Here is a 16,932-nt window from a genome sequence, read left to right on the forward strand (position 1 = left end):
CTAATCTAATCTAGAATCTCCCCTCGTGTCAATATGATAAAGAGAATGAATTCTGTGCTTTCTGAAAGTGACTTTTGACTTTGTGAATTGCTGTTTTCTTACACATGTGAAACAGTTTTTGTGTTGTTTTGAAGAAGAAGAAGAAAAAGAGCAGTGGCTGGGTGAATGAATTTTCTGGACACAAGTGATTTATAGTAGAGCGAGAGAGAGAGAGAGAGGGAGAGAGAGAGTGAGAGAGCATTTCAAAGCCTTTCTCTTATTTCCAAAATGGGGTTGGAAATCAGCAGCTTGACTGAGCCCAAATAAGTGACTTCTTTTACCTTTTCACAGCACACAAAGGCCTAATCCTAGGACTACTTGAGCCACCAATGTAGACAGCGACTGAGACCACCACAGTATGTGTCAGACCCTCCTCACCACACACAAAAACACATTGACTGCAGCTTTATGAAGTGAAAATGGCCCAGAAAGAGAAAATGTGAAGGAGGTGTCCACAGTCATTTCTCTCAAAGAAAAGGCCACAGCATCTGGTATTTAATTCTAAAATAAAGCCCAGAGACAGAGTCCAATGGATTGGGTCACTTCCATTGTTCCAGAGCCAGAGTGGAACAGCCCTGTTTTGTTTCAGTGCCACTGACCCTTACAACTTATTGTGCCGCTCTGTCAGGAAAAAGTGTGGGGTACAAAAAAAAAAAGAGAAAAATTCCAGTGATGACAGAGGACTTTTTTTTGGAGGAATTTTCTTTGTGACCATGCGTTCCCCTTATTTCCTGTTTTGTTTGCACTTTTTTTTTTTCCAGTGGCAAATATTGCACACTGTCAGTAAATAAAGGGAGGATGAAAAGGGGGTTGTAAAAAGCGTACTGATTCCTTGTGTCCGCAGGGATGTTTGATTAAAGAACAGTGTTTATTTTCTGCTGCGGAACAACAGTCGCTATCATCGCCAAACACAAATATAGTAATTAACTTCAATTTTCTACATTTATTTGGACATCAAAGAGCTGATGGGATCATTGAGAAAATAAAGCAATTAGGGTCAGCAGAGATCTGAATGGTCTTTGGGCGCAGCAGTGTGCCCAGTTTGCTTGAATGACTAAATCACATGCGTGCGGTAGCTTTCTTTTCTTGCTAAAGAGCAATTAGTGGTAATTCTTTATTTAAACTGTTTGTATACAAAACCTTTCATCCTATTATCCACTTTTATGTGCAGCGGGATGTGGCTTTGGGAGTTTTCTGTTCCTGTGTGGTTTCATAGGAGATATGGAAGTGGTCTGAGGGGGGGTGAGGTGTGTTCTTGCTTTACTTATCTGAGGCATCATGTGTGCAGTGTGGGTGGGGGGCCACGGTGTTCCTGATGCTGACACGATAAGTGGCAGACAACGCAAATGGATCACATCAAACATGGCCTTGGTGACGGCAGACCCTGGGGCGCATGAGGAGGAAAGACTCCCATCTAATGCTTCCTTTTCCTCCTCCGTCCCCTCAGATGACCCCACTGTCAGATAAACCTGCCTGGGAGAACCAAAAGACCAAAATGGGCCCAAAATTAGAATTTAAAGGAGCCAATTGGCAAACATGAGCCAGCAGCGTCACTTTATCATGTAGACAAACAGAATATAGGATAAGACGTTTGTTCAGTTAATATTTGATCTCCACGAGGGGAAGGCTGGATAATACGCAGTGATGGCTCATGTACCACCATCTCACATGCTGGTTAGCCTTCCATCAAGGCTAAGATTAAAACTTATGTACTGTGAAATTCTCGGGATCAGTTGTGCTCAGTAGCTTCCAATCACTGTTTGATTGTGTGGGCATCACTACAGCAATGGGGAGACTGGTAATACCCTCTTATCAGAAGTGCAAATGGAATCAAGTAGCTTTTCATCCTCAAAACTACACTGAAACTGATCATGCTTAAACTTGTGCCTAAGTGGCAGATAACATCCGTAATTAAGGTGCTAAATTAAATGTTCATCTCTCTGGGCCAGTCTGAGACCACTGAAGGTAACCGTATGATCCTAATCTCCTCGTCGGAGGATTCATCTCTTAAGACGGGTCCAATTTCAGGGTGTGAGGTTTCAGTTTTATCACCTTTTAATCAAATATAAAATATGTAACAGTAAACCTTTTAGTGAGGATGAAATAGTTTCTCACAATCTCGGTGTTGGATGATGATTTTTCATTATGAACTTAAGTGAAAGTATCTACATCAAACAGTAAAAGAACAAATATCACAAGTAAAAGTCCTGCATTTAAAATGTCATCAGGTCAAAGTCTGAAAGTAGAATGAGAACAATCTACTGAGAATATCAAAATTAATAGTAATGCACAACGACAGCCTCAATGACTGATTTATTATTACAGCATGCAGATTTTATATTACAGATTTGTGCTTTCAACAGGAGTTTCAAAGAGAAATGTTTTGATTTGTTGTAAACAGACACTGAACATGAAACTAGTAACTCATGCAGCCTGTGTTTGAGGTCAAATTTAATTTTAAATGAATGCCTTATTTCCATATTTTTATTGAAAATATTGTTCAGTAGCTATTAGAGCTGTTTAAAATAAATTGTGTATTTAAAAAAAAAAAACAATGTTTCCCCTTGAGGTCTAAAGTCTTCTACCTGCTTTTTATAAACTGTCTTGAGAACATTTGTTATGAATTGGCGCTTTACAAATAAAGTTTGGTGATTGATTCATTGTGAAGTACAAGAACAAAGTGGGGAAAAAAATGGGAAAACCTTCTAAATTATTCCTCAAAATTAAACATGTGTACAATTTCTAAACGTCAAAGGTTATTGTTTGGGGGGGGGGGGGCATGATTGCTTTTATTGGACAGGACAGTTGGAGGGACAGGATTGTTGGGAGGAGAGAGGTGGGGAGATGTCATGCAGCAAAGGGCCCAGAGCAAGTGGCACAAGCACTTTAGCCTCTGAACATGGGGCACACAACATAACCGCGAGGCTGTTTGGCACCCCAAAGTCTTAAAGTCTTTAATGTATTGTACTAAGTTACTCTCGACACAAAACCACAAATTGCAGAAATGTCATCAATAGGCCAGAGGATGAAGTATTGTCAGATACTGCTGTCCCTTTCTATTCCTCAGTGGATGTAAATACTTGTCATAATAGAAGTCCTCAGATTTATCGAACGAAGTTGAAGTGTAATTTTAGTCTGTTCTAGGTAAATATCCTATAGTCTTGAACCAAAGTAAAAGTAATTCAACATTATGCATTATAATATTGGATTAGTGATGAATATTGGATAGGGATGAATGAATGATTTTCCACAGCAAAATTTCAAAATGAGTGATACATTTGAGAAAGCAGGGATAAGATGCTTTCTCAAATGAGAAAGGAGCATAGGATCAGAAAAGAGGATGTACTGCTTTGTCCACAGGGGGACCAAAACTGACACAATCCCAAAGTTCCTGAGGAGCTTTAAACTGTGAGCTTACATCAATGTTCTATTGGCTCATTCTAAATGTTGTAAGTCAAAATGGGATTCTGGAAAGTAACAAGTGTCTTATCTTTAAGCTGTCAAATAAACTTAGTTTTCTAAAATGTGCAAAATTAGCCTCTGATATAAATTGAAGTAGAGGAACATGTTGCATGAAATGGAAACATGTTTGGTACAATCAACAATAAAACATGTACAGAAGAAGTGTCCTCCACAGTACTTTCAGTTAAAAACACTTTTTTTTAACTTAATATGAATAATCATTTTAATTAATTAGATTCTCTCTTCAGTTTCTAAACAAAGTGGAGGTGTGTGTACTCTGTTGTCATTGGACTCATCTCCTCCAATCCTGTTTAGGCAGCTCTGATATCCTGGTCTCGATGTGTCACAGAGCCATTAACACGGGTGATGAGTCACTGTGTTGTTGAGAGCTTTGCGGCTTCAGTGTGATGTATCAGACACCCACAGTGTGGTTCCCAGAGCCCTCTGCCAGTCACTGTGGCCCTGCCTGTTGGCTGGCTGCTGTGCCAGGGAGGCTTACAGGCCAGAAGTGTTGAAGGGAAAGCCCAGGAGAGCTGGGGATATGAGCCACATTGGCCAAGTGGTAAATTCTCACCTGCTACTAAGTGAGAATTAGCACTGTGATCGTTTTCCTTTCACACTGTGAGTCACATAACCTCAGTCCCACAACCTGCTGTTACCTTGCTGTGTGTCCATGATGGTCACACAGAAATACAACTAAAAGACTTCCTCTTGTTCAGCCTGAAGAAATAGGCCTCTCTGCTCCTGTGGTAGCCCTAACAGCAGCAGTGGGGCTTTTTACCCTGTGGCTGTTTAGATAAATATTGTGCTCACTTTTCCACTTCTCTTTAGGTGTTTCTCCAAGTCATCGGAGTGATCGCAGTAGCGGCCGTCATCATTCCCTGGATCCTTATTCCCGTCGTTCCTCTCCTCGCTGTCTTCCTAATCCTGCGGTGCTACTTCCTGAAGACATCCAGGGACATCAAGCGCCTAGAGTCTACCAGTAATTTTTTTTTTTTTTTGGGGGATTGTGGGGTGGGCATGTCCATTCGTGGAAAGAGACAAAAGCAGACCACAGGAATGCTAATAGACCATTGAGAAAAGCCATGGTCATTAGCATAAAGGCTAAAGGTGGCGGTGGCCTATGGCTCGGCCACACGCAGTTTCCTCAAGAGACGGGAGTTCATGACATCACATACAATGGGAAAAATGCCAAGTGGGCATGACTAGGCCATCGCAGGCTTTAGTTCATTGATTTTATTCTGGACTGAGAGACCAAATGCACATTGGCCAACAGGTTCCATCATCTTAAAGAACAAAAGTTCTATTAAAAAGCTCAGAGGAAACATTTAGGTTTTGTCTTTGGTTTTGTAGGCCTAACAAAGACTGAAACAAAAGAGCACTCAATGGCAACCTTCAAAAGCCAAACTGATTTATATTCAGGAAATAAACCATTTTGAATGAAGAAGTTCATATAACATTTGTTTTTGCCTACTCCTGATAGTCAATACATGAAGTAGAAACCTCAATGTGATTTATGGAAAAAGAAAGCAGTCATGTATTGAAATATGGTGTATGACTGCTTTGTTTTTAAACCATGTTAGTAATTATATTTATACCTCTTATGTAGCAGATGTTGGGATGCATTTGGGTTAAGATAATGATTGGAGTTTTGAATGCACAAAAAAGCTGAATTTACAGATGCATGTTTGTTGCTCATTTGGCGTGTATGTTTTTCTCACTTTCTCATCCAGCTCGGAGTCCTGTGTTCTCCCACCTTTCCTCCTCCCTGCAAGGCCTGAGCACCATCCGTGCCTTTAAAGTTCAGCAGAGGTTTCAGCAAATGTTTGATGACTATCAAGATCTGCACTCGGGTAAGGAAAAGAAAATCTACAGGATATTGACTTTCATCATTAACATTCTCAGACTCATGTTGGAGATTTTAGAATGAAGGCAACCTTTAAGTGTTAGAGGTTAGGTTACACCTCTCATCTAACATGTGTTTGTTCACAGAGGCCTGGTTCTTGTTCCTGACCACTTCTCGCTGGTTTGCCGTGCGCCTTGATGGAATTTGCTCAGTTTTTGTCACTATCACTGCTTTTGGTTGTCTTTACCTCAGAGATGGTACTGTATGCCTTTCACATTATAGACATGTGAGATGTCATTTGTGAAGTCATGATTACAAACTCATGAAGGGATTTGCTGTTGTGATGTTACAGGACTGGATCCAGGTGCAGTAGGTTTGGCTCTGTCTTATGCTGTGACACTTACAGGCATGTTCCAGTGGGGCGTCAGACAGAGTGCAGAAATAGAGAACATGGTGAGAACACTTCCAGCACGTCATGGTTTCTTTGGAAATTACTTAATTCATGATTTTTCTCTTGAAATCAGGGAAATAGGGAAAATCATTTGACAATGTAAGGCAACTCCATTGTTTGCTTTAAACAGGGTTAATGTGGCTGATTAAAGGGGCTTACCAAAGATTTTAGACTTTAGAAGATCCATTTACCTGCCATATGAAATACTACCAAACCTCTGAACAAAGATGTATTAAATCATCTTATTTTTTTTAAAATCAGGATGTCAGGTTAGTTTGAGAATTTGATCATAATGCCAGGGTTAAAATCAAGAAGGCAGTGTGTAATAGAAGTAGGCATCTACTGTATGAGGCTTGGAGGGTCTTATGAGGGCCTTCTATTATATACTATAAGCTGCATCATTGGGAGTAAAGAAACCAGAGTGTTTGGATTCTTTTTTAAGACTCTGCTGCTTTAATATTTGGTCCCCTAACCCTATAGAAGTGTTTGTAAACTGCTAGTGTTTTCATTTAAATATGAATCCTGTGATTACATTTCAACCACCTTGATATTGTAAAATAAGAAAAAATTTGTAGAAGTCGTTATATTGTTATTGTTCTTGATTGATATTCTGAAGTTTATTGAACATGAAGTATTGGCTTTTTTTAGTTGTATGTCCAGAGATCAAAAGAGCCATTTTTTATAATATAATAATATTATATCAAAACCAAGGTTACAAAGTGCTTTACATCAAGTTCAAAACAAAACAGATAGATAAGAAATAAGTGAAATAAAAAACAGCAAAATATCATAAAATTTACAGAATTTCTAGGAACACATTAAAAATCACCTAAAAATGCACAGTGAGCAACAGAATAAGATCATCTAAAAGCCAATAAAAAAAATAAAAATTAAAACAGTGAACAGAATCAGCCGATCTAATAGCAGGGACAAGGGAGTTACGAAGTGTTGGAGCATATATTAGAATTATTTATTTAGAACGTATGAATGCATACAAATATGTAAATGACTGTTCTTTTTTTCTCTAGATGACATCAGTGGAAAGAATAGTTGAGTATGCAGAGCTTGAGAGTGAAGCACCCTGGGAGACGGACAAACAGCCTCCGTCTGACTGGCCAAAGACAGGCTCCATCACCTTCGACAGAGTCAACTTCTCTTACAGTGCCAGTGAGCCTTTGGTCTTGAAGAACCTGACTGTTGTCTTCACACCACGAGAAAAGGTTCTTGTCTTATTCCCCCCTGTGCATGCTCACTGGTGTGCACCGCCTGTGACGTAGGTCGATATGCAGCTAGTGTAGAAGGTGTGGTGTGATTCTTTTTTTTCTTCTGTGGCTTTATTTTCAAATCAATTATTAAAGGGACAGCATATTGTGCTGCTGAATCTTCACTACTATACCATTTGTGATTCATGGAATACATATCATGTAATTAAGACTGTTCAAGTGGATCCATTTGTTCCCTATTTGCATTTTGAGCTACCTGACGGTGACAACTGTTTATTCACTGTAAGAGAGAGAGGAGAGGCTGAGGGAGAGGGGCGAGGGAGGAGAGAGAGAGAGAGAAGGTGAAGCAGAGGGAGATGGTTGAGGATGATTGAAATTGTGTTTAATGCAGGGGGTGTATTTTGCATGGCTATGGTTGGCCAGGGCGGCTGATTTCACAATGGATGGGTTGATAAGTGTTGAGGCCCTGGCTCATGGGAGGGATCTCTGCCACATGCCATGAGGGTGAAAGGCTTTGTGTATCCAGACAGTACCCCTGACACCCCTCCACAAGGTACCCTACCAACTACAATATAACATCCATTCCCTCTCGCTCTCGCTACACTCATATACTGTACACACACATATAACAACTAACAACACAGCAGTTGACCCTTCATTGTCATGGGAGATATCTGATGAGGGCATAGGACTCAAAGACCAGTTATACACAGTCTATGCCTTTAAGATTAATTTTGATATAAATAAATGTTAATATAAATAAACTTTAAATTGCGCAATATGGCTTTGTACATGAACTTCGACTTTTGAAGTGTTGTTTGAAATAGCAACGGTAGCATGATATGTGTGATGCTACGGTTTTTCATATATTTTGATTGATGACAGCCAGACAAATTGAGACTGATCCATGCCAAACACTGTTTTGAAATGCATTACGAAACTGTTTCTCTTAGGGAAAAAAAACCCCTGCAACCATCAAATTCTTCAAAAAGCTCCAAATGACGTTTGTTTACCTTCTTTGCTAATCTGAAAGAAGTGTGGTGTTCTTTGAGGGCAGCTTGAGATGGATGGACAGGTACACAAAGCCTTTGGGTTCACATTTTGTCTCCTTTTAGCCAGTCTATAAACAGATATCTGCATATGAATGCAGAATCTGTAGGCGAGGGACACCATTTTGGGCAAGCGTTCTGGTTTCTATTTGTTGTCCGTCGTTGTTGGAGTATAGACCGATGACGTTTTAAGCATGCTTTGTTGCATACAGGAATACAGACTGTGGAAGGAAAAAGAGGCTCGACACATTGGTCAAAAAGCAATTCTTGGACCTGTTCGCTATTATATCTAAAGTATTCAACATTTTATTATTTAAAAAAAAGATATCCACTTATAGTTGCCATCTAGTTGACTATCTGGTCCTTTTTTTCATGTTTCAACTCTTCTTGTCTGACTTTACAACAATCAGTAAACAGAAAAGTCTTGGTACCAAATTCCTAAATATATGCCATTACCTTCAAAGGTTAATCATCACAAGAAGGAAGTCTATGGATTTTGGGATTGTCTACTTGAAACACGTTTGAATTATTTGTTTTCTCTTAAACATCAAACCATCTGTTCCTAACTCCCTACCATACAGTGGCTGTTACTGTAGCTTTATTTGACATAGCTGTTGGATGGCAGATCAAGAAAACGTAGCTCTTTGTAACATACCCTCATCGATGGTTTTGAAAGGTCAACCAAGGACTTTCTTATTTGTTTAGAGGAAAACATTTTCAACAGTCTCATGAATTTTCTGTACATATACTTGCGCTATAAACCAATAGAGGGAATTTGAGCCCTCAAAATAGTTCCTTTAATTAGCTAATGTTTTAACATGTCAAAGCAGGGATAGGTGGAATTAATGATGGCTGACTTCCATTTAGCTGTACAAGCTTTCTTTCTGATTCTGCATGGCTGTTGGAAGTTACCTTTGTCTTCCTTCAACTCTTTGAGTAACTGATAACATCACCACTAACCCTCACCCTCCCTTGGTCCCACATTAGCCCCAAGGATAGGAACACTGTTTCTCTGACTAACAAATGGTCTCATGATCACTCCTTCATTTGACTTGAGTGGCACAAGCTGGCGTTTTGTCTAGGCTGCGGCAGGTGTCTCTTTCTGTGTTCTGTACCTGTGCAAGAGAGAAACAGAAGGACGTCTAGAAGATATTCCTGGTATGATGCGAGTTCCTTTCCTCCTCAAACACACGGCATTCAATTATTGTTAGAAAAGTGGGCACTCACAGCAAAGAATATATTTATATTTTTTATCAGACTTTAAAAAAGATAAAGCTTTATAGAGCATTTTGGCCAAAAAAAGACATGGAAATAAAATACAAGTAATACAAAGGATAATAAAACCAGCGGTGGACTAGAAAGGAGTGGAGTGAATTCTCCCTTTAAATGTTGTGTGGCTTCTGTTTAACTGAGTCAAGGGTTGGAATAATGTTTTGAAATTCCTCAATGAAAAAAATCTTCATAATAAACATCTAAGGTCGGTAACCCCTGCTACCACCTGGGTAGAATGCTTATTATCCTGAGGAGCCCAGGTCTGCATAGCTAGGACTTTTTGGTTCTGAACTGTAGCCCCCTCTATCTATCAATCCAAACTACCTCATTTCTGTTTAACAGGGAGGTTGCTGGTTCTATTATCAGTTCAATCATATGTGGACACTCATTGGAAGAGGGGTCTGTCATATTCTACTGTCACAATAAAAGGGTCAGTGGCATCCCATGGCTTCAGGTCACAGGGAGTTTTGGGGGAAATTGTTAGCTTTTTCGGAAATGTTTCCTTCAAGGGCCAGGTGAAGGCATCAGTTTGTGTTGACGTGTTTGTCATGTGCTAATCTTGTGTATTCTGGGGCGCATTTGTGTGGAATGTGTCAGGACACTCGACAACTCTTTCTCAGTTTGTGTCAATTAAGATAACTGTTTGCCTATACTTTGGCTTAAATTTCAGTACAACAAGGTGATGTGCATAAACGGAGAGCTCTATATTCATATTCAGAAATACCCCACCCTTTGCATTTAATTATATTTAGAGTTAATTTAGTTCCTGGATCATTGAGCTTGATCCTTTCAACCCTCCACCTAAATAGGCAAAGAGGGGGAATAATGGCAGTATTACAACCTCTCTGTGTGTTGGCATGTTGTGAGGCACACACAGCCCTTCTTTGTTATGGCAGCAGTATTGTTGGTAAATCCAAGACTAAACAAAAGGTTGCCACTTGGCTATGTAATGCCATATTAATTTACAAGCCTATGTGTTGGCAGGCAGCAGCGTGTGGCATCAGCAGCCCAGTTCATTGGGACAAGAAAAAAAATTGCCTTGTGGTGCCATCGTTGTCATCATATCCAAGGTTGAATTCGGATCTTGATCGTGGAAAATACTCTGCTTTGATCAAATGTAAAAAAAATTCTGTGATCAGTTTAACCGAGACAAGTTATTTTCTGTGTGGGTGCTCTTTATTTCTATGTGATTAAGATGTGTTGTACACATAGCAGTGCGTGGAATTGAACACTCCATTCATGGCCCAAGACTTGTGAAACCAATGACAATCCCATCAGCCTCAAATGTACTTTTAGTTTAAAAATGTTAGCATGCTAACATTTTGTAATAATTCTGTTTAACCATAGAATGAATAAACAATGAACAGGTCCACCGCGATGTCACACATTGGTTTCCCGACTATGTTAATAAAGCCTCAAGTGTTTTTTTGGAGCGTAGCGAGGGTTTGGTGAAGGCCAAGTTATCACCTTAAGAAGCTAACATTCATGGCTAACTCATTAGCTATCTTATTAGCTAGTTTACAACAGAGTGAGGTTTATATGGTTTTTGACCACAGCAGATTATTTATCAGATTAAAGAAGTTAGAAAACTTGAGGAATTCTCAAGTGGAGTGCGTGCTTGCCTGAGTGTCTGCTTTGTACTGTATAATAACCAGTCTTCTTGTCAGTACCCTCTGCAGTGATTTCTCAATGAAAAAGTCAAAATTCTAGACTCTTTGCACTGACTGACAAAAAAAAATCCCAATATAACACTAAACGAGCTAACACTCCAGGTATGACAAATGCATTACCTGCTACTTAATGCAATAATATCAATACAATTATACTAGATTTTAACTCCCTTGAAAAGCTTGATCCCAGACTACTTCTACAGTTAGTTACATACCACACATACAGTAATATTATTTGTCAGATTTTCCAATCAATCCTTTTTAAAACTCTACACCATACAAGTGTCTCCTTTATAGTTAGCCATATGATTGTTCCCTCAGGGACACAATAAGCACTTGTATGATGGATGGCCTTAACGACCATATTAATATCTAACCATCTCTTCTCTCCACTCCAGGTTGGCATCGTCGGACGCACTGGTGCCGGTAAAAGCTCCCTGATCTCTGCGTTGTTCCGGCTGGCAGAACCTGAAGGAAGAATAATGATCGATGGCTTCCTGACTTCTGAGATCGGTCTGCACACCCTGCGCCAAAAAATGTCCATCATCCCACAGGTGCCCTTTTGAAATGTCTCACAATCTAAGCTTTTGTGTCTTGAACCATCGGATACATTTGAAAGAAAAAAGTACCAAATTCTTCAATTTAGCTACCGTTAATGAGAATGTAACTAGATGAATTCAACTTATTTGTTAAATGTTGCTCTCTTGGTATTTTCTAAAACTGCTGGACATGTTTTGACACTTTCTGTGAGACACGTTGATCCTAATGATTTGAGAAATGGCAGAAATGTCAGATGAACATTGCTAACAGACACCTTCATGCTTTGGCCCTTGTTTTTAATATGCCTGGCTTTTAAAAAGCCAAAACAAGTGAGGAGAATTACAGTCGTCTCTCCGGGGATTTCTGAAAGTGAGACAAACGGATGCCTTGAGACAGTTTAACTTTATTTCCGCTTGTTGAAACTGATACGGCATTAAGAAAATGCCAGCCTGCGGGTGAGTGTCAGCGGAGTGGAGGGAGGGGAGAAGACTCCCACGGCCTGTACTGTGAAGAGAGCAGTTCCCCATCCCTGACAGAGGATTAGCCCTCTACCCCCCAAACATGGGAAAGCTGCTTAGAAGAAGTCTCCCCCATCCTTACAGTCAGAGTCCCCTCACACACCGTCACTTCGCCCAAGTCTCAAACATTTTTAGGGGTGCAGCCAAGATGCCCAAAAACAGTTTCATTAATGCTTCTCCATGGATTTGATAGGTTTCTGGCATGACAACAACTTAAGATAAAGTTTTACTTAGGAGTCCAAACTAGTTTGAGATGGATGTGATGTGTGTTTGATGTGATTTTGTTTACTCAGTCTGACTCTCCTTAAGGGAGAGACTTGCACAAAGTGGCAGGTTTAGAGTCGGAACCTCAAATGCACGCCCATCTGTATCCTACACTGGATGGCATTTTCATGATATGAAGTCTTACCATGTTCAGATGGAAGAGTTTCTCTGTAAGGAGCTCTTAGTTTTACAAGCTTATAGTGAGAAGCCTCTTGGATTCACACAAATTCATCTGAAAGCCTTTTTATTCTCCTTCCACACATCAGAGATGAAGTGATATTCAGTCAGCCTTTCACATGGAAAGAGCAAAACTTGATATACATTGCTTGTTGCCTTACATTTTCATGTGGAATTTGAGAGTGTGATATACATTGCCAGTGAGTAGTTCCATTATTTGCAACCCACAGATTTGATTATGATAAGCTTTTTTTATTAGCATATGGCATTAAAAAAAGGATCCATTTCCGTTTCTATTGAATTCTCAGGAATGACTTAGTAAGAAATGAATTCTGTGGCAAACAGAGGGCTTAGAATTGGTGGAGCACGTAATCACTGTATGGAAAGGCTGTGCTTGAAAGCGTTTTTTGCGACCTAACATTGAATCCTCAATTAAAGTGTGTCACAAAACTAGTTTGAATTGGGACTTCAGCTGGCTTAATGACAAGACTGTATTTTTTTTGTGACGGATGGAAAAAAAAAGTTCATTGGAAGTAGAGAGGTGGAACATTTTTGCGAGGTAGACGTAGCAGGGATGAAGTCCTGGAAGCTTTATTTTCATGGATGAAAGTTGAGCAGTTGGTTCTCAGTCTTCTGACCTGCAGAAGGTTTGTTCAGACATGATTTCTGTGTGTGAGGGTTGTATACTCTCACTGTCACAATCTATGCACTAAAACACACATGAGTAGGGTTGGGAATGACAGGTTACCTCACAATATGATGTGATACGACGATAATGAGAATATTGTGACACTGTGATTCTGCAATAAGTATTATTGTAAGACAATCATATAATGTTACCTATATTATATTAGGTATATTACCTATATCATTGCTTTGACTGATATGGATTCAATGGAAGCCTATACGTTTTTGTTACAGACGAACACTTGCTGCTATAGCTTACCACATCTTGTTAAAGATGGTTTCAAAAGGCTACTTCAAACATTAAGGTGTCATCCTCCGTTATAATTCAAAATGAGAGCGCATCTGTATTATTGGACCATTACAACAAAGCAGACAATGATGCAATATGAAAACCTCATCTACAGCAGCTGTGTGCCACAAGAAGCACAATGTTCTGGGAGAGTCTTAGTAAGTGTTGGGTGAATCACTTCAACATTAGAGCTGGATTTATGAGTAAATATCTGACCTGACAAGAGACAATGCCGCCTTCCTCCTGTTTATCAGGTGAACCACAGACAGAGTGGCATGTTGGAGGAGTGTGGGCTTGCAGGCTTGTTCTGCTGCACTGTAATAAAGAGCTTTATTTAATCTCCAGCTGAACCTTGACACAGGAGTGTGGCTCACCATAAATACATATCTTGGATGTCCGAGCTGTCTGCGACCTGAGACTGTCAATTCAAAAGGGCAGTGAACTGATGTGATAGTTCAACTTTCAGAGTAAAGCTGTTACTTTTGGCAGACTCTAGAGATTAGCAGTTAGAGTTGCAGCTCTTGTATGAAATTATTTTATGATAACGGTGACTACATTGCGCTTTTTATTGTGTCATAGTATGAACTCAGACAACCAAGCAACAAGCTTGGGTTTTCTAAGTAAAATGATCAACTTATTGAACATTGAATAGAGCTCCTGAGTGGAGAAAGCCTTTTGTGAACGTCTTCTACATAGCGGCACTCTGTAAAGCTTGTCTTAACCCTTTCATACATCTTCCCCCTCGTCATTATCTTAACTGGCCACGGCCTTCTCTTTCTATATCCATCTATCCACAGGACCCAGTTCTCTTCACGGGCTCTGTGAGGAAGAATCTGGACCCTTTCAGACAGCACACAGATGAGGACCTGTGGAATGCACTCCAAGAGGTACTCCAGCGTGGCTCTGAATGATTCCCCCTCGCCGGCCCAGGGGGGGATCCCTCTGTCCCCCTGTACAATGCTACCATTCAGCCTCCCTGCTCGCCACAAGTCATGGGGGGAAATCCCATTAGGGCCATGGGGCCCAGCTCAATGTGCGGCTTGTAACTGGGAACCATTGAAAGTGCTGGGGGAGATATGTTTGGGCAGTCAGGCCAACCAGGATGAAGGCTCCCCCCACAGTGAAGGGCTTCAGCTCCTGGTCCTGCCTCTGAATGGGTTTGGTGGCCTGGATTAAAGCTAGAGGCTGGCCACAAGAGAGCACTGGCCAAGGTCATCAGTGGACCTGGCCCTGCATTGTGCCAGGCGGTTAATGGGTGTGTTTGGATAGCTCTTTAAAGACATCCCCACAGGAAGCCTTTATGCAGGAGTAATGAAGGGTTGGGGCTCTGCTCTCTCTCTCTGCAGGTGCAGATGAAGGCCGTGGTGGAGGACCTGCCCAATAAGCTGGAGACAGTGCTGACCGAGTCGGGGTCCAACTTCAGCGTGGGCCAGAGGCAACTGGTGTGTCTGGCCAGGAGCATCCTCCGGAAAAACAGCATCCTCATCATTGATGAGGCCACGGCCAATGTGGACCCGAGGTCAGGGACACTTGAGTCTTCAAGTAGAACACTAAATAGGAATATTTGTGCTGTCCTCTCCACATGTAGCTTATTAACTGTAAATTAGTGCAACTCAGATCAGGATTTTATATTAATTTATTTAAACTTTAGCACCATTACTGAGTTGTACAATAAAAACTATAATCTGAACCCCCCATGAAGAAGCACCATTTATCAACTATAACACTATAACACATTTTATGTTAAAGGATGCGTACATCATTGATGACTCGATCACAAGAGCATGTCACTTGCAGTCAGTAATCTTCTGAACAGAGTGATGAATTGAGAATAGAGAATAAGTGCAGAGAATAAGTGCAGAAAACATCCAAGTATTCACTACAGTTAAGGAATTACATTAAAAGTATGACTTTCAAATAAAAACGATTGTATGGAATCAAATCTGAAAGAACTATAATTTTGTTTTCCTGTGACACTGCAAAAGTAGAGAAAACTCACACATTTCCCTATAATGAACTTTTAGATAACAGAAGTAAAAGGCAAAGAAAACATGCTCCACGGTTCTTCTGTGTTTTATTCCTGCTGCTGCACATACCTCTGTGCTGATGAGCCATTGTCCTGTGTTTAGTAAAATCCCTGCCCAAGGGTCTATAGGAAGAGAGTTTTTTGTGCTGAGGTGTTGTGTTCCCTGCTTCTTTAGAACTGACATCCTCATTCAGCAGACGATCCGGGACAAGTTTCAAGACTGTACCGTCCTCACCATCGCTCACAGGCTCAACACTATCATTGACTGTGACAGAATACTGGTAAGTATGAACACAGTACATTTCCATCAGCCAACATTTTAGTCAGTATATTAAATGAGACCTTTATTCTTCAGGAAACATGAAAGCAATATGAAAAAAGAGCCAGAAAAGGGGAAAAAAAAAAAGGTGTTTTCATTTTAAACAATTCCTTACATTTTCAGATACACCTTCAAAAACTTTATAAAAAGTTAAGTCTTACCTTGAACGTTGAACCCCGGTAAGATTTGTAGTACACCTCTCCCTTTTTTTCAAGGAGCCTCCTTAACAATCTTAGCAGACTTTTAATTCACTTGCCCTATTTTGCAACAGCTGGCCTGATTTTTCCTGCACAGCGTTCCCTGTTATGGAGCGAGCGCTTGTGCCACTTGATCTTTGGCCCCTTCCTGCAACTGCCTGCAGAGGTGCCAATTAGTGCCATTTGTGGCAGCATTTGTTAAGCGTCTATGGAGGGCAGGGCACGACCTGGTGGCTGCCCGGTCACTGAGGGGGCTGCAGGGAGAAGCCAAAAATCACACAGCGGGGCTGTTTCACACCTGCACTCTTGTTAAACGGCCCCAGATTGTTACGCACTCCATGAGAACTAAACCGGGCCCACCTGAATTGCCTTTTCAAATCATAAGATGTGCAATGTTTAGACACAGTATTTCTCATCATATTTTGCTCCTTAACTGTAGATTATGACAGCAGCTGCAGTAGTCTCCCTTTCACACTCAACACGCCCTGAAACTGGGCTTAAGCATTGACAAACTACTCATTACGCCTGTAAGGGGATGGAGCTTGTTAAAATTTGTATGTGATATAATTGCAGTCTCTTCCAAACTGCTTAAATTGGTACTATTCTTTGTGTGGTTTATAGTGCACGTGATAGCACAGAAATGATGGTAATTTTCTCGAGTGTTTTAAAGGTGTGATTGTTGGATTTGACTGAGGACCACCCCTGAGCCACTGAAATGCCAGGATAAATACACGGATCATTCACTGATCTCCAGTCTGTCAGAGTCAGCGGGCTTGACTTTCACACTACGAACAGGCTGCGCTTATTGTCCATGGAACTGTTGAGCAGAAAACAGACACCTGTGTTTGCTGTTGCATGAGTCACATGAAATGGATGGTTCCTATTTGCACAGAACTACTGTTT

The 16,932-nt window shown here is 40.6% G+C and overlaps 1 protein-coding gene across 2 annotated transcripts in view; it reads left to right on the forward strand.

The window, feature by feature from the left end:
* LOC132987467 (ATP-binding cassette sub-family C member 4-like) overlaps window positions 1-16,932 on the forward strand; it is a 63,760-nt gene that overhangs the window by 19,474 nt on the left and 27,354 nt on the right. For both annotated transcript variants that reach the window (XM_061054557.1, XM_061054556.1), the window contains exons 21-29: window positions 4,333-4,483; window positions 5,235-5,354; window positions 5,494-5,604; window positions 5,700-5,800; window positions 6,827-7,018; window positions 11,411-11,566; window positions 14,285-14,374; window positions 14,834-15,006; window positions 15,689-15,794. In XM_061054557.1, coding sequence (XP_060910540.1) covers window positions 4,333-4,483; window positions 5,235-5,354; window positions 5,494-5,604; window positions 5,700-5,800; window positions 6,827-7,018; window positions 11,411-11,566; window positions 14,285-14,374; window positions 14,834-15,006; window positions 15,689-15,794 — 1,200 coding nt within the window. The remainder of the gene's footprint in view (window positions 1-4,332; window positions 4,484-5,234; window positions 5,355-5,493; window positions 5,605-5,699; window positions 5,801-6,826; window positions 7,019-11,410; window positions 11,567-14,284; window positions 14,375-14,833; window positions 15,007-15,688; window positions 15,795-16,932) is intronic.

Source organism: Labrus mixtus, chromosome 13, assembly GCF_963584025.1.
Source record: "Labrus mixtus chromosome 13, fLabMix1.1, whole genome shotgun sequence".
In the NCBI taxonomy this organism is placed as follows: Eukaryota; Metazoa; Chordata; class Actinopteri; order Labriformes; family Labridae; genus Labrus; species Labrus mixtus.